This window comes from Antechinus flavipes, chromosome 3 (genome assembly GCF_016432865.1).
Source record: "Antechinus flavipes isolate AdamAnt ecotype Samford, QLD, Australia chromosome 3, AdamAnt_v2, whole genome shotgun sequence".
In the NCBI taxonomy this organism is placed as follows: Eukaryota; Metazoa; Chordata; class Mammalia; order Dasyuromorphia; family Dasyuridae; genus Antechinus; species Antechinus flavipes.
In genome coordinates this window covers 359,938,955-359,956,380 of record NC_067400.1, presented here as the reverse complement: position 1 = coordinate 359,956,380, position 17,426 = coordinate 359,938,955, and the positions used below count along the sequence as shown (strand labels likewise).

Sequence of the window (17,426 nt, the reverse complement as noted above, 5' to 3'; positions counted from 1 at the left end):
CATTTCCTTCATTATGTCTCAGTTTGGATAAGTCATCTCAAAGGTCTCTGAATTATTCATAGTTGTTCATTTCTGGCCTGACTGCACTCCTGACTCCCTCAACTGTACTATTTTCTACCCCAGCTGCCTTCTCAAGCTAAAGATGTGCTCCTGAAGCCACCTCCTCCAATTAGCAAGTTCCTGTCCTGAATCTACATTTGAAGATATGCCAAGATTGGCCATGCTGTTTTCTAATCTATCTCTAATCTTTCTCACCCCCTACCCTTCATCTCCTTTTTAGGTGTTGACTCCCTATAGTGTAAGCTCCTCTAGCTTAGGCCCTACTTTCCTTTTTTCTTTGTATCTGTTTTGCACATAGTAAGTATTTATTAAATGTTTTATCTATCAAATTTTTGTGGCATAATTCTATCCCAGTATATTATTATAACATTATCAGAGCAATTGCTAAACAAATCAGTAAATGTTTCATTTTTGTTATTTATCCATCTAACTATATATATCTCAAATAATAGGCCGTCCTCTGCTTTGTTGAAATAGATGTTTAGAGAATTTAAAACTTTAAAGTTTTAAAATTCCTTTCTTTCGAGCATATGCCTCCCTATCAATTCTTTCTTTTCACTTTTTTCTTTTATTTATCATTTCTGAACTCCTTTCTCCTTCAATTATAATTGTGATTTCTGCTGACAAAATGTTTACAGAATCTCACCTTTATTTGAGACAAGTGCAATCTCCTATTTCAATCAATGATACTTTTTCAAATCCCTAGTTATTTTCTTAATTTTTACTGATTTGAAAAAATAGAGAATCAATAATAAATATTCTTGGAAGTCCTGATGCCAAGAGTTGTTTGCATGGACTTGGAGGACTGATTTGTCCCAGCTGGGTCCCAATGTCAGGGAAAGGTTATTGGTGTTGCATAAGAATGACTCATTAGCTTGCCATGATAAAGTAAAAGTTTATTGTAAGTGTTGAGATAATGTCAGTAGCACATTTTATTTTTAGATTTTTTTTTTTTTACTCACCATAAAGATTTTATTCAAGCTCAACTGCATTGTGAATTCAGTGGAAATTTAGGTGATGTAGCACCTCTATCTATATTTAATCTCTTGGTATATAGAGCTGTCTAAGCACTTTGTGACTCTGGGGCTACCATCTGAGGAACCCAAATTCTCAATTATCTGCATGTAGACTATCTGCTTGGTAAATTATTTATTCATGGACAATATTTAGCAAATGGCTGATTTGCTCCTATTGTTCTGACACCTTCTACTAACCATCAACTTGTGTGTTCAACTCACTTGAAACTTACATAAATATTTCAAGTTGGATCACAACCTGACTGAAATTTATAACATTAGCTGCCCAAAGTTCAGAAAGGTTAAATGACTTAACTTGGAAAAATATCAAGACAGTGTCTGTTTTAGAGGATATATGTGTAGTTGCATGCATACATGTTGAATTGCATTGCAAAGTATAAATACAAGTTTGCATTTTAGCAATTTTTAGATATAAATGATCTGTTTGATAGAATAGCTGTCTATATATCACCTTTTAAAATAGATTGTAAAACCCTTAAGACCTTATCTTATCTAAATTTTGTATGCTCCCCAGGCAGTTCATAACAATCACTTAATTGTTGTTCAGTGAATTGATTAAACTAAATTGAATAACTAAGAAGTGCTTTTATTAATCTATTTGTGTTTTTTTGGAATTAGAATAGTTGACGTTTTAGACTATTATGATTTATGATATAGTAGAAAGTAATTTGTTGAAATATTCCATTTTCTTTTTCAGGATGATTTCCTGTTCAGTGTTTCCATTTTAAGTGGGATCCTATGCAGTGTCTTGGCTGTGTTAAAGTTCATGTTGGGAAAGGTTCTGACAAGCAGGGCTCTGATAACGGATGGTAAGTAGGACCAACTAGTGTGATTTTTGTATTAACATGTAAAACCAGGGTCCTAACTGAGCCTTTTAGGTACAGAGAATGTAAATGAGCTTTATTTGAGTATTAAGAGTATTGTGTAGCCCCTTATTTTTTCTGATATACTTGGTTAGATGACCATCCAAAGAAAAAAAGATACTTCCCTTAAGAACACTAAATTCCCTTTATGAATTATAAATGTCCATCTCTGTCTCTTAGCAGTATGCCTCTGGGCCCTTAGCCTTTTAATAATAAACTACAAAGGTTTTCTTGTATGGTTGACTTTCCCCTGAGTTGCTCCAAGCAACAAATCCTTTTCCAGTGTCTAAAACATAGCTTCTTCCCAACATGGTTAGGATTTTTCCCTTTAGCCAATTACAATCAATCCTTACCAAAGAGATTTATATAAATTCTTCTTAGCTATATGAATGGTCCATGTTCTTTGTCTGAAAATCCAAGACAAATCAGACAATTCTGTGTTTATCCTCAGAGTGAGCAGAAAATGGGATACAGGGATAGTACTTTGCGGGGGGGGGAGGGGGGGGCGGAAATGGAATTAGAATCAGAAGAATCTAGATCATGTGAATAATAATAATGGCTGGCATTTATATATCACTGTAAAGTTTGCAAAATATTGTATATATGTTATCTAATTTGATCTTCACAACAGCAGTGGAATTTAGGTGCTATTATAATTCCCATTTTACAGATGAGGAATATGACCTTGAGAGGGGTTAAGTTCAGTCAGCATTTATTTAATGCCTTTGTTGAATTGAGTTGAGACAAAATTTGAATTCAGGTCTTCCTGATTCCAAATCCTGTATTCTCTCCTTTGCATGACCTACCTTTCTTGCTGCTTACCAGCTGTGTAACCTGAAGTAGGTTAGTTAACTTTTCTGAATCCCACTTTCCTTACTTGTAAAATGGATATGATAAAACTTAATGACCTATTTTTATAAAAACCTTAAAGTATTATTTAAGTGTAAATTACTATCAATATAAGTATAACTTATATCAATATATCATAAGTAGTCATAACTTTGTAGGTATATAGGTACTATGTAGTGGAAGAAGGAATGTTCTATATGAGAAACAGACAATAGTCTGGTTTGACTGGAATGGAAAATGAATGGAGAAGAGAAAAATAAAATAAAACAGAAAATGCAGGCGAGAGTCAGATTATGATATTTTTAAAATGCTAGAGTAAAGATTTTGTATCTTTTCCTGGAAACAATTAGGAGTCACTAAAGATTTTTTTGAATAAAGGAATGACAGTGAGAGTTATACTTTAGGAATATCATCTTGGCAGCTGTATAAAGGAAGGAGAGTTAGATATCTACAAGCTAGATATATTTCTCTACTTTAAGGGTTACAAATTATTGTAGAGATAACAATACAAGGTAATAAGAGTAACTCTGAGCTTGTGAACTTGGATGACAGGAGGGAAGATGGTTCCCTTGACAGATATCTAAAATATTGGTGGTAGATTGGGCTTTGAGGAAAATATAGTGATCTGAGTTCAAGATGCCTATGGATATTCAAGTGAAGAAGTCTTTGCAGCAGCTGGCATTGGTATAGAGGTATAGATTAGGTTTGAGGAAAGATTTGGGAGGTACCAGCATAGATAATTGAATCCATGGGTATATTGCAAAGAAGTAAAAAAAAAAAAAAAACTACCCTAAAACAAAAGGATCCATTTACTCAAATTCAGGGCAATTCTTTCTCTGCTAGCAAAAAACCCTTGAAACAAATTTCCCATCACTTAGAGAATGGTTATACAAATTATAGATGCATGTAATGGAATATTATTCTACTTTGGGAAATGATAAATATGAAGAATTCAGAGAACCATTGAAACATTTGTATGAACTGATGGTGAATTTAGAAAGCAGAACTAAAAGGACAATATACACAATGATTAAAATAGTATGAATAAAATCATCATTAAAAGGCAATAAATCCACATTAAATAGAATAGTAAATAGTTCCAGAAAAATTGTTTAAACAAATTTCTGTCCTCTCAGTAGGGGTTGCAGTCAACTAAAGGGGGTTGCTTTTTAATATATGTGGTTACTATGTAAACTGGTTTTGTTTAACTACATTTTTTGTTACAAGATGAGTCTTACTAAATAGGGGAAAGGAGATACATTTCAAAAAATGGCTGCAGTGTTTTGTTAAAAAGCACCATAAAGCATAGTGATAATTGAAATCACAGTTGCTAATAAGATCATCTGAGACTATTGAGAGAGAAAAGAAAACAGGACACAGATGTGGGGGGAATTTATGCCTAGTGGGTAGGAGAAAGGTGATGAATCAGCAAAGGAATTGTCAGCCTTCCAAGACAGGGGACCGGGGAGAGACAGAGTGAGAGAGTGTGAGAGAGTGATGTCCTAGGAGCCAGGAGAAGAATATTCGAGAGGAAGGGATCGTAGTGGCAGGTAGGTGGAACAGTGGATAGAGCACCAGTTCTGAAGTCAGGAGTTCCTGAGTTCAAATCTGGTCTCAAACATTTAACACTTCCTAGATGTGTGACCCTGGGCAAGTCACTTAACCCCAATTGCTTCAGCTAAAAAAAAAAAAAAAAAAAAAAAAGGAAAGGATGCTTGATTGTACCAAAATCTATAGAGAAATCAAATAGAATGGGAAAACTGCTTTTCAGTTTCTGAGGGAAAGCTGTTGAGCAACTATGCATTTGCCTAGAAGATTAAAAGCTGAAAAGCAAGTTGCTTGTTGTAGTGTTCTGGTTGGTTTTCTGGAGGTCTCTGGACCAGCTTTCTTTTCAGTAGAGTAATTGCCACAAGAATAGCCAGGGATAAAGTCCAAATTCTTTATTATCTCCTTCAAAGTCTACTTTCCTTGCCTGGGGCTTCGGCTAGCTTTCTTGAGGTCCTCCAGAATGCTTCTTGGTTTCTGTGGGGGAGGCAGGAGGACCACAACAATGGGTGGGAGATAGAACGAATCTCTCTGACTGAGTTTGTCCCAGCTTATATGGAATATCCTGAATATAAACCAATCATTATATCATTAGGGAACTATTATTTGTTGTAAGATTAAATCAATCATACTGAACTTACAGAACTATTAATCCTCATACTAAACTAGATAATCATTGTCTTATCAATTCCACTTAGCACCTTGTAAGAATCCTTGTTTCAAGTACAAGAGTTCTGGCCTATAACAGCTTGTAAAGAATTAAGATCAGGATCATAGGGGGCTTTAGAAGTCACTGGGTCCACTCCCTCCATTTTTACAAATGAACTTCCTCCATTTTTACAAATGAAGAAATTGAGTCTCAGAAAGCTAAAGTGACACAGTTATGAAACATAAATGACACAGTATGAGACATAAAAATAATAATTTCTTTTTTTCTGATGGTTTTTATTTTTCCCCATATATGTATTTAATTTTATTTTTTCACATGTTTATTAACTTAATATACATTTCTTTATGAATCATGTTAGAAAAGAAAAATCATAGCAAAAACACCAAACAAACCACAAAAAAGAATCCTTAGCATATATTGATTTGCATTCAAATTTCAGAGTTCTTTCTGGATGTAGATGGCATTTGCTGTCCAAAATTTATTGGGATTGCCTTGGATCATTGAACCACTGAGAAGAACCAAGTCGTTCATAGTTGATCATGACACAGTCTTGCTGTCGCTATGTACAATATATTTGTGGTTCTACTTATTTTGCTCAGCATCAGTTCATGTAACTCCTTCTAGGCCTTTCTAAAATCAGCTTGTTCATCATTTTTTAAATAGAACAATAATTAGAATAATAATTCCTTAAAGTTTGATAGTCTTTCTGAAAAAGCTGAAAATTCTTTTACATACAAAGTACATCAAAGTGAACAGGATTAATGATTTTATACATAGGAAAATATAAAGAATAGATTTAATGGCATCTCCAAAAGTACATGCTCGTGGAACACTCTCCTAGAGTCCAGGTCTCAGAATCCCAGACTAGTCAGCAGACCATGTATAAGATAAAGCTACATTTATATATTATTCTGCAACCCTCTTGAGAGCTGCTATTGTCTTTTGCCTTTTTTTATATTCCTAGCACTAAGTGCACTACATGACACATTTAAATTTGGGATTTACTTGGTCAAGATACTGGAGTGCTTTGTCATTTCCTTCTTCGGCTCATTTTACAGATAATAAAATGGAAGAAAACAGTAACCTTGTTTTGTCACTCGCTTGTCACTCACCTGAGTGACAAGCTCAAGGTCACACAGCTAGTAATTATATAAGGGTGAATTTGTTTTTTTTTTAAATAACTTTTTATTGATAGAACGCATGCCAAGGTAATTTTTTTACAGCATTATCCCTTGCACTCACTTCTGTTCCGATTTTTCCCCTCCCTCCCTCCAACCCTTCCCCCAGATGGCAAGCAGTCCTTTACATGTTGAATGGGTTGCAGTATATCCTAGATACAATATATGTGTGCAGAACCGAACAGTTTTCTTGTTGCACAGGAAGAATTGAATTCAGAAGGTATAAATAACCTGGGAAGAAAAACAAAAATGTAAGCAGTTTATATTCATTTCCCAGTGTTCTTTCTCTGGGTGTAGCTGCTTCTGTCCATCTTTGATCAATTAAGGCTCTCTTTATTGAAGAGATCCACTTCCATCAGAATACATCCTCAAATAGTATCGTTGTTGAGGTATATAATGATCTCCTGGTTCTGCTCATTTCACTCAGCATCAGTTCATGTAAATCTCGCCAGTCCTCTCTGTATTCATCTTGCTGGTCATTCCTTACAGAACAATAATATTCCATAACATTCATATACCACAATTTACTCAACCATTCTCCAATTGATGGACATCCTTTCATTTTCCAGCTTCTAGCCACTACAAGCAGGGCTGCCACAAACATTTTGGCACATACAGGTCCCTTTCCTTTCTTTAGTATCTCTTTGGGATATAAGCCCAGTAGAAACACTGCTGAATCAAAGGGTTTGCACAATTTGATAACTTTTTGAGCATAGTTCCCAATTGCTCTCCAGAATGGCTGGATGTGTTCACAATTCCACCAACAATGTGTCAGTGTCCCTGTTTTCCCACATCCCCTCCAACATTACCCATTATCTTTCCCTGTCATTCTAGCCAATCTGACAGGTGTGTAGTGGTATCTCAGAGTTGTCTTAATTTGCATTTCTCTGATTAATAATGATTTGGAGCATATTTTCATATGTCTATAAATAGTTTCAATTTCTTCATCTGAGAACTGTCTGTTCATATCCTTTGATATAAGGGTGAATTTGAACTGGAGTCTTTCATACTTCAGGCTCTGAGCTCTTTCCATCTGTCCCTTAACTGCCCTAGTAGGTGCTTAATAAATGTGTGTGTGTGTGTGTGTGTGTGTGTGTGTGTGTGTGCATATATATATACACACATTTAATTTGTTAGTGTTTCTAGATCATAGTATTAAGTGATATAGGAAGTGAAAGAAAGAAAATAACCTAGAAGGAAGATTCCATATCCTCTTTAGAAAAGCAGTCTCTGCCCTTAAGGAGCTTACATTCTATTAAAGTGGCAGCAATGGGTCCACAGTGGGTAGGAAGTACAATATTGTAGCAGCGATTGGTCTGTGTGATGTTTTTGGCAAGCATACCATCTGTGGCCCACCCCCCACTCTGATTTTCTACATAAATGTAAACAGTCATGCTACTTTACTCTGTGCTAGGAAAGCACTTTCCCCATAAACCACAATTTTCCCTATTCAAAGCCCTCAAAGGCATCAGCTTATCATTGCTGTGGTAAATGGGCTTGCTAGATGGAGCCTTCTCCACCAATCTGCTTTTAGGTAATATTAGTGCAGTGGTGTGTATATTTGGCAGCCTGACCTAAGTCTTTCAAGAACTGACCACAGGGATTTCTTACTCCCGCAGGTCTGGACCCAGGATAGGATCTGCTGACTGAGTGTCTTGTACTTAGTGCTATTTGAGGGAAGTGCTTCAATAATAATCGATCAATATTATTGAGCATCCACCATGTGCTTAACTCTGTGCTGATCCATCAGTTGGGGGAAACCAGGAATTTTATGTAAGATCGCTGCAACCAGTATGGACATATAGACTCTACTTCTGGGTACTGCCTCCAGAATTCAACTTCTGCTTTACACTAGGATTCTAACATCTCCCTTGAGTTATCACCTTGTTTCAAGTTAACACTAGTTTCCAACATCTACTGGTCTTCCTAATTTCAAAAAATTATAAGATCAGAGATTTAAAATTTAAAAGGACCTTAATCAATCAATCAATCAATAAACATTTATTAACTACCTACTGTGTGCTAATTACTGTGTTAAGTGCTGACAATACAAAAAGAGGCAAAAGATAGTCTTGAGATGTTTCCATCTCCTGAATCTTGAGAATCTCCAAATCCTGAAGCTCTGGGAGCAAGTGTTGGCTGCTGCTGATTCCTTTCTCTGCTGGAGGACTTTGAAGACATTTTGTTGGGCATAAAACTTGTTTGAACTGCCTTAGTGGAGAAAACAATACAAAGTGTGGAAATACTTTTCTTAACTTCAGCTCCATTCAAATTACCTTTCTAAAATTTTTTGTCAAATATCTAATTTGTGCAAAGCTTTTTGAATATGAAATAAAAATGAAGAAGTTCTAGCTAAAACACATCATATATTGAATATATTCTATTCATTAGGAGGAGCTGACAAAACATAAAGGCACTGAGGTGCCTCTGAATTTGCAATGAGCCTGAGCAGAAAACAAGACTATTTTAATGACCTAAGAAAGAGCCATTTCTATAGGCACTTAAAAAGTCACTTTGAGTAAAACATGAGGCATTGTAAAATAGCCAAACTGAGTTTTTAAAATTTTTATTGAATTCTTTTTTTTCCAAAATTTCTGTCCATCCTTCCCAAACCATCATCAAGAGAGCCAACCCATATAATAAAAGATATTTTAAAAGTAAAAATAATGAAAACTTCTGAAAATATGTGCTATGTATCACATCTGTGAACTTTCCATCCTGCAAAGGAATGGAATGATGGTGTCTTCTTATACTTTTTTTTCTTTTTTAGGCCATGATTGTTCTTTGCATTTCTGCAACATTCACTCTTGATTGATTCGTCCTTGTTGTCTAAATACCATTGTTTAAGAGTTAATGTAGGGCAGCTAGATAGTATAGTGGATAGAGCACTAGCCTTGAAGTCAGGAGGAGTCAAATCTAGTCTCAGACACTTAATACTTCCTGGCTGTGTGACCCTGGGCAGGTCACTTAACCCCAATTGTCTCAGCAAATTAAAAAAAAAAAAAAAAAAAAAGAGTTAATGTAGTGAGCGATTCTATGCATTCTTTCTTTACCTTGTTGTGTGTTTGCTCTGCTTAATTCACTTTGCATCAGTTTCTCTAAGTTTACCTGTGTTTCTCTATTTATTTTCCTTTTGTTATTTCTTCTCAGCACAGTAACACTCCATTATACCTGTCCAATCAATGGGCATCTATTCTGTTTCCAGTTCCTTAACATCAGAAGTTTTAAATAGGCTGAAGGGACTTGCACCCTGGAAATAGGAAAGAGTGATAATATTTTCTACTGAGGATTGTGTAATCTCCCCTTCCTCTTTTCCCCTCCACAGTCCCCACATGATCCAGCTTTTCTTTTCTAAGAAAGTAGGTAAGTAACCCAGTCTTTAGGAAGATATCTAAACCACAAACAGCAGAGAAATGGAGCTGAAGACAACAGCAGTGATAAGGAACCGTGACGTTTGCATGGGATGACAGCAAATGAAGCAGAGGGATTAAATATAAATAGGAATAGAGTTGCTGGAGGAAAATCAAGAAACAGAACATCAATGTGGAAAGGCAAACTCTGGCCTTTTCCCTTATTACAGATGAGGATCTCTTGATTACCTCCCTGGGTTAAAAGGAGAGTTTTTTCTATACCTTTTACGGTACAAAGTTTTGAAGCCTTGTGGGCTTGGGTGCTTATAAAAGGAGCTAATGGTTGCCTTTGAAAAATATTCTCATAATTTAAGTTAATATTCTTAGATTTCATCTGTGTAGAGACAATGACTTACATATATATTGGTAATTTATTATTCTTTTTGTTAGAGATATGCTCTGGGGATTACTAATACCCCAGAGCATATCTCTAACAAAAAGAATAATAAATTATACAATTTCTACATGTTATACATATAACATATATACAATGTTATAATTATATAAATTCTATATAATGACAAATGAACTATACTGACATTTTAAACACTAAAATCTGAATAAGGTGTTTGTTCATCTGCCTTGGATGGACTGAGACCTATGGGGCATATACTAGTCCTGCTCATGAAATAATAATTTACATTTGCATAATGATTTACCATCACAAAGCACTTTAATATATGATTTCCTTTGATTTTTGCAATGATCCTATGTCTTAAGATAATCATTTTATTTAAAGCTTGGAGCTTAGTGAAGGTCACATAATCAACAAATAGCCAGAACTAGATCTACTGATTAAAGATCCAATGTTCTTCCCACCACATTAAACTTATAGAAAATGTCTTTGAAGTCTGCTGAAGGGGCTATATTGTCCTTCTTTGAGTTCTTCTCTGGGCCAGTTCACTAGGAAACGCATTGTTGGGCCTTCAGGATAAAAAATGACCAAGAAAAAGAAGGAAAAACATGGGCTCTAAATACCATTGTTTAATAGTTAATGTAGTGACTGATGCTATTCATTCTTTCTAGGCATCTTGTTTGATGTATGTGCTGTTTCTTTTGTGTGCTGCATTTATCAAGGGGAAATATAGAAAACAGGCTACAGAAATTTGGGTCCCTTTCTGAAACATGCCCACCTCTCCTGGGGGCATAAATAACATCTATTTGTTTCCTTTTATAAAGTCAAATATATAATATATATTGAGTTCTTGTAATAGAAAGATCAAAACCACATTATTATTTATAGGGGATATTGAATCAGATTTTCACTACGTGCTTCAATTTTCTCTTCTATATATGAAGTTCTTTTTTTCCTTTACTCTCTCTCTTTCTCTCTCTCTTTCTCTCTCTCTCTCTCTCTCTCTCTCTCTCTCTCTCTCTTCTCTCTCTCTCTCTCTCTCTTTCTCTCTCTCTCTCTTCTCTCTCTCTTTCTCTCTCTCTCTCTCTCTCTCTCTCTCTCTCTCTCTCTCTCTCTCTCTCTCTCTCTCTCTCTCTCTCTCTGGGTTAGTCAATTTATTTTTGGGGGTCCTTCTTGACTTTACTTTCACAGAACTTAGAACAGAAAAATGACCTTAGAGATCATATACCTGACTATTCAGAGAACTATTTTGTTCCTCTGCCTCCATTAAGGCTATTGTCAAGCATCTGTAAAAGATAGCACATTTACTCTTCACAAGCAGGGATTTCTCATTTGGGTTTCACAGCTGGCACCTCCAATCCTCCTGAGCTTTCTTGGCCTGAATGTTGTTAATTAAGGCCTTGGGTCTGTGTAAAGCTGACAAGTTAACAGACATATGAGGTTTGCCTATACGGGTATGAAAGTGGTTTTCTTTTTAAACAAATATGCTAGAATTTAATAATGTAAATGTGCTATGTATCCCCATCAAAGGAGTTACCCTGGATGGACACATTATTAAAGATGGCTTTCCCTTTCTACCCTTAGAGAATAGATCTTCCTAGTCTTCGAGGGAAAGGAAGGGAAAGGAGAAATAAAAGAGGGGTGGGGCTGAGAAATTCTGGTTTGATTTTTGTTTTAATCCTCTAAAATCAATCAGAGCCAAGCTTGGTGAATAGGTGCTGGATCTAAAATGGGATCAGAAGATAGTATGAGAATCAAATGTTTACAAGGAACTTTAGAGACTGGAGTTCATTGAGGTGTATTTATGTATGTTTTATGGAGGAAGTGGCTGAAGCTCAGACAGGTCCACTGACTTGCTCATAGCCATAGAACTAGTAAGATCAGAGATTTCCTTCCTGAGTCTAGCTCTCTCTTTATTCTATTACGTTTCTTTCCTCTTATGTGGCTAGAAAGTAAGATGATAGTCTTATATGGCTTGTAAACTGGCTCTGAAGATAATTCTAAGAGATTTCATTATCAGTTTAAGCAATAAGTACAAACATCAGAATAAGTGGCTCATGTCCTAAATTCCAATAGACTTGTTTTAAAGAAAATCAGTGCCATTATTTTGTAAGAAATTTGTATTTTTACATTAATAAATACATGAATGAAATGTGACTTTGTTAGGGGAGAGGACTCTTGGTGTGGAACATAGCAGTTAAGTGACTTTCCCATTGTTTGTGTGTGAGAGAGACTTAAAACCAGATTATGCCAACTCTAAGCCTAGTACTCCATTCAATATCTCTATGCTGCTGGCTGTCATAGCAAATATTAAAATAACATATATCAATAACAACAACTAATATTTACATTTGCTTTATGGTTTGCAAAGCATTTTCTTTATGACAATATGATATCTGAAAATTTAAACTTAGGAGTGAGCATCAATTATAGAATTTAAGGATTAGAAATTATAATTACATTATATATAATCATGTTACATATACTTTACATATGCATATATATTAATTAAATTAAAATTATAGGATTATATTTGCAACAAACAACTATTTGCATTGCCCCAGGGAACTTTACTATGTTATAAATCTCAGAGTTGAGAGGAAGATATCCCTTAGTTTTACCTATCCTCAATAGAAATCACTGAAAAAAGATTTTTTAAATCATTCTGTCAATAAATGCCTTTAGTACTATCCTATTTTGGGTCAGCTCTCAAATTGTCAGGAAATTTTCCTAATTATGGGCATGATCTGCCTGTTGTGTCATTTTTGTCCATTGCTCCTACTTCTCTCCTGTGTGGCCAAGAAGAAAAAGTCGATCTTCTACCAGTTTGTTTGTTGTTGTTGTGTTTACTCAGTATTTTAGTTGTTCTGAATTTTGGTAACCCCATTTTGGGGGTTTTCTTGGCAAAGATACTGGAGTGGTTTGCCATTACCTTCTCTAATTCATTTCAAAAAGGTAAAGTGACTTGCCCAAGATCACACAGCCTATTAAGTGTTAGGGATGATTAAAACTCGGGTAGATGAGTCTTCCAGCTGCCCTCCTTCCACATTATAATCCATCAAATACTAGAAGACAGTTACCATTTCATACCTTCTCCTACTTCCTCACACTCCACCACAAATCTTTTCTTTAAACTATCTCCTTAGGTCCCTTAAATTATTTCCTCAATATATTTTAAAACTTGTAGTCCCAGAATTGAACTTAATACATCTGTTGTTTGAATAGGCAGAGTACACTGTGAATATCACCGCTCTTATTCTGTACACAATGCCTCTCTCTATGCAATCCTCCTTCAATACTGTGTAAACCTTAAGTGCTATGGAAGTTTGAACTGTTCATCTTATTGGATTTCAGCTGTTTTTCTAGCGTGCCAAGTTTTTTATATCTAGATTCTGTTTCTGCTATGTTGGCTATCCTTCCCAGTTTCATGTCATTTAACAGTTTCATAAGAAGGTCACTCTACCTTCATCAAAGTCATGAACAAAAATCTTGACCAGCCTAGGACTAAAAATAGAGCTCTAAAACAACTCACCAGAGACACTCTTCAGACTGAATAGAACATTAATGATAGTAATAATAATAATAATAGTATTTATATAGCACTTCAAGATTTACAAAACACTTTACTCATTTTATTTTCTTGAAAACTCTGAGAAGTAGGTGCTATTATTATTTCCATTTTATAGTTGAGGAAACCAAAGCAGACAGAGACTGTGATTTGTCCAGAATCACACAGTTAATAAATTTTGGGGGTGAGATTTGAACTCAGGTCTTCCCATGTCTAGTTCCAGTAATCTATTCACGAGTCACATAATTATCTTTGACATTGATCATTTAATAATAATTCTTTATGTTCAATCATTTAGTCGGTCCCATATATCCAGCTGTAGTATCAGCCAATCTACTAAAAAACTTCAGTGGATTTCAGTATCCATGTACATAACCTCAGTTGTTTTCCACTTGTCCTTTCCTTCCCATTTCTCTATCTTGCCTCATATATTTTTTCCCCTCACTCCTCAGTTGTTCCTCATTGTTCTACAAGTATTTCCTTTTTCCTTCTTCCACTCACATTGGATTCAAATTCCCAATCCCTTAGAGCTTTTCTTTCAACCTCTAGATCAGATATATACAATCTGATGAAACTACTGTGATGGAAAATCTCTAATCCTCTTTTCCTGCCTTATTGGATGATATTCACAGTGTACTCTGCCTATTCAAACAACAGATGTATTAAGTTCAATTCTGGGACTACAAGTTTTAAAATATATTGAGGAAATAATTTAAGGGACTTAAGGAGATAGTTTAAAGAAAAGATTTGTGGTGGAGTGTGAGGAAGTAGGAGAAGGTATGAAATGGTAAACAGATCTTTATTTCTTCTAGGGATGTTTATTTGTTAGATTCAGTGTATCTCTGTTTCTAGCAGTATATGGAGAATATTTAACATCAGTCATCTCTCTTCAAGCATGGAGTTATAATTCCCATAACTGAATCTCCAAATTAGCTCTGTGCCAATGCCTAACATACAAGGGTTCAGGATCCTGGCTTCCTGAATACCTTTGGGTATCTGGATAGCCCTTGCTGGAGAAGGGGAAAAGTCATTTCAACAGATCCCTGCATTGTACATCTAGAAGTCTTCACAGAGGTCTCAGGGGCCCTTTTGATTTTCTCTAGCTTCCCCTATTGTTTTCTCTTTCATCTCATCATTTCCCTTAGATGATTTCAGAAAATCTTGGTTTGAGTGGGTGAAAATAAGAGTAAAAAATATTATGAAGGCTTAGCAGTGCTTCTTAGTTAACACAAGGTACAGTAATAATTTTGTATCCTCAAATATGTCAGATTAACTTTATTGTAGACATTATTTGATTTGTTTTTGTAGGCTTTTATAATTGCTTATAAGACATTCATTTTGGTTCTCCAAAGAGTATTATCATTCTGGCCATCACCAACACCTGCCAATGAAATATCACTGAAGCAGTATTCCCTCCCTCCATCCACCCCTGACCAATAGCCTGACTTATATAGCCGAGTGGTCACAACTATTTTTCAGGGAAATGCATTTTTTTAGATTTGCTGGAGCCCTTCTCAGGAGCCACAGCAATGAAAGATCAGAAAGAAACAAAGCCCTTACCATTCATGTCCTTAATTCTCTCAAATGATTCAGAATCAAAAACTGCACTTAGCACAGTGTTTTGCACTTAAGGTTCAACACCTGGTTTTTCATACTTTCATTCACTTCTGACCAGTACATCATATAACTTAGATCAAGCGCTCAGTAGCATAAGATTTTAGGATCATAGATTTAGATCCAGAGAGAATTTTAGAGGTCATACTGAAAATTTAACAATAGGCTTTCTGTTCTCTCAGTTTAAACTGTGTCTTGCAAACTTCTGCCTCCTTTTCTGAGTCCACAGCTCTTCTCATTGTTATTGGCTGCCTGAATTAAAGCTGTGAGGCAAGTTTCCAAAAGGTTTGAGGCAAAAATGAACTTGCACTTAACTTGAAAAAAACAAAAACTACTGGGAAGGTCCAAATAGGCAGGAATTAATTTCAAAACACTTTGGATTACAAACAATTCAAGTTAATAAAATGATCTCACAGCTAGAGAAAAAGTTGGAGGCTTAGGCTCCAGTAATAGAAGTTCAGAATGAAGAAGACAATAGTCCTATTAATTATACTCTGTGCTGGTCAGTCTATATCTGGCATCTGATCTGGGTGCTACATTTTAGGAAAGTCACTGGCAAGCCGTGACTTGTATAGAAGAGGTTGGCTAAGGGTGAAGGGATTCCAGATGCCATAAGAGGATTGCTGGGGATTTTAGACTGGAGCAAAGAAATAGAATGATATTATTACTATCTTCAAATATTTGAAAGTTGTGTGAAGAGAGATTAAATTCGTATGTGTCTCTTTAGGACCAAATTAGGATCAAATTAGTTAAAGAGATAGATTTAGGCTCAATATGATGAAGAACTCTCTAATGATCAGAGCTATCTGAAAATAAAAATAATCCTATCACTGGGACTGTCCCAGAAGAGACTAGGAGATGTAGTCACATTGTAAGCAAGGGATTGAATTAGGTGATGTTGGAGGTTGCTTCCAATTCTTATGGTCTATGATCCTTTAAAACAGGGCTGAGAACTGCAGGTGATGTGGATGCTTCCAAAGTCTGTATATATATTTCAGGAGGACTGTGAACTGGATACGGAAAAATGTTGCATTTTTATTTTAGAATTAATGGTTTCCTTGTAGTCCTATGTATTTTATTTTATGCATTTAAAAACATTCTGAAGGGTCTCTAGGCTTCGCCAGTCTGATGAGGGGGTCCATGAGACACAAAAAGGTTAAGAAGCCCTGCTATAAGGAGACCAGCCTGGCAATATTTGTGGCTTCCCACAAGTGGATCTTGTCCTGGTAATTTGTCAGAAATGTTATGTGAATGATTTCAAAGAGCAAAGGGGAAAAGAAACAGAAGAGAAACTGGGACTCAGAACAGCCACAATTTGCCTCCTGGGTCTACTATTTGTTTTCTCCCCATTTTCTGCTTTGTGGCCATACAACTGTTTTGTTTCAGACCCCTACCAGGCAGAAATAACAGGGAAATCTGTCTCTGTAATTGCATCCTTGTGCTAATTGTATCATTTAGAATCTGGAATTTGTTCATTCATTGATCAGGAGAATTAGGAGCCAAACTCTAATTACTCCTGTTTTCAGTTTTCTTATTCCCATTTATATGAAAGAAGGGAAGAGGAAAGTAGAAGGGTTCTCTGATGGTAGGGGAATGAGCACAGTTTTCCTGGCTGGTAAGATCTGGGATTTCTCTATTGGATAGTGTTTGCTTTCCTCTGAGTTTTGCAAATAGCAAGCAGGACCCCTGGGGTTTGCCTTCTTTTATCACCTGGTTGCTGCTTTCTGCTCATTTGCTCCCTGATGCGACAGAGGCATGGGTCTCTCCATTATGGCAGGCTGAGTCAAGCATTTTCTGTCAGACAAGGAACTGGCTTCTTAGGTCAGTACAGTGTTTCTCCTGGAGGGAACATCCACTTAACCCTAAGGGGGTACATTTTGAAAGCCTAACTTGTAGTGGGTGAATTGGCTCGCACCTTCCTTACTTCACTGACTTTGTTACAGACCAGCTCCCTTCCCCCTATTTAAAAAAACAGACTTAAAGAGCAAAGTATTGGATCATTTTGAACAGGTAAGACTGAGTAATTGAAAAACTGAGGATCATCAACAGCTTCCCTCAGCTAATTCTAGGTCAAAAAAGCTTCATTAATTGGACCCACAGATGGTTTCTCTAGAGTAAGTTAAAGTTCACCTCTGCACTCTAAGAAGAAAAAAATTGCTAAATAAATTAGTAGTAAGCAGGATTATTGGGGTAACATTTAAACTATTTAAAAGCTTGTTTCCAAAAATTTCAAAGACTAGCTTATTCCTGTTCAATTGATATGTTAATTTCAGTATT

At 35.8% G+C, this 17,426-nt stretch overlaps 1 protein-coding gene across 1 annotated transcript in view; it reads left to right on the top strand.

Moving 5' to 3' along the window:
* The window catches only part of TMEM163 (transmembrane protein 163), a 295,636-nt gene that overhangs the window by 267,015 nt on the left and 11,195 nt on the right, over positions 1–17,426 (top strand). The window contains exon 6 of the mRNA XM_051985777.1: positions 1,795–1,906. Coding sequence (XP_051841737.1) covers positions 1,795–1,906 — 112 coding nt within the window. The remainder of the gene's footprint in view (positions 1–1,794; positions 1,907–17,426) is intronic.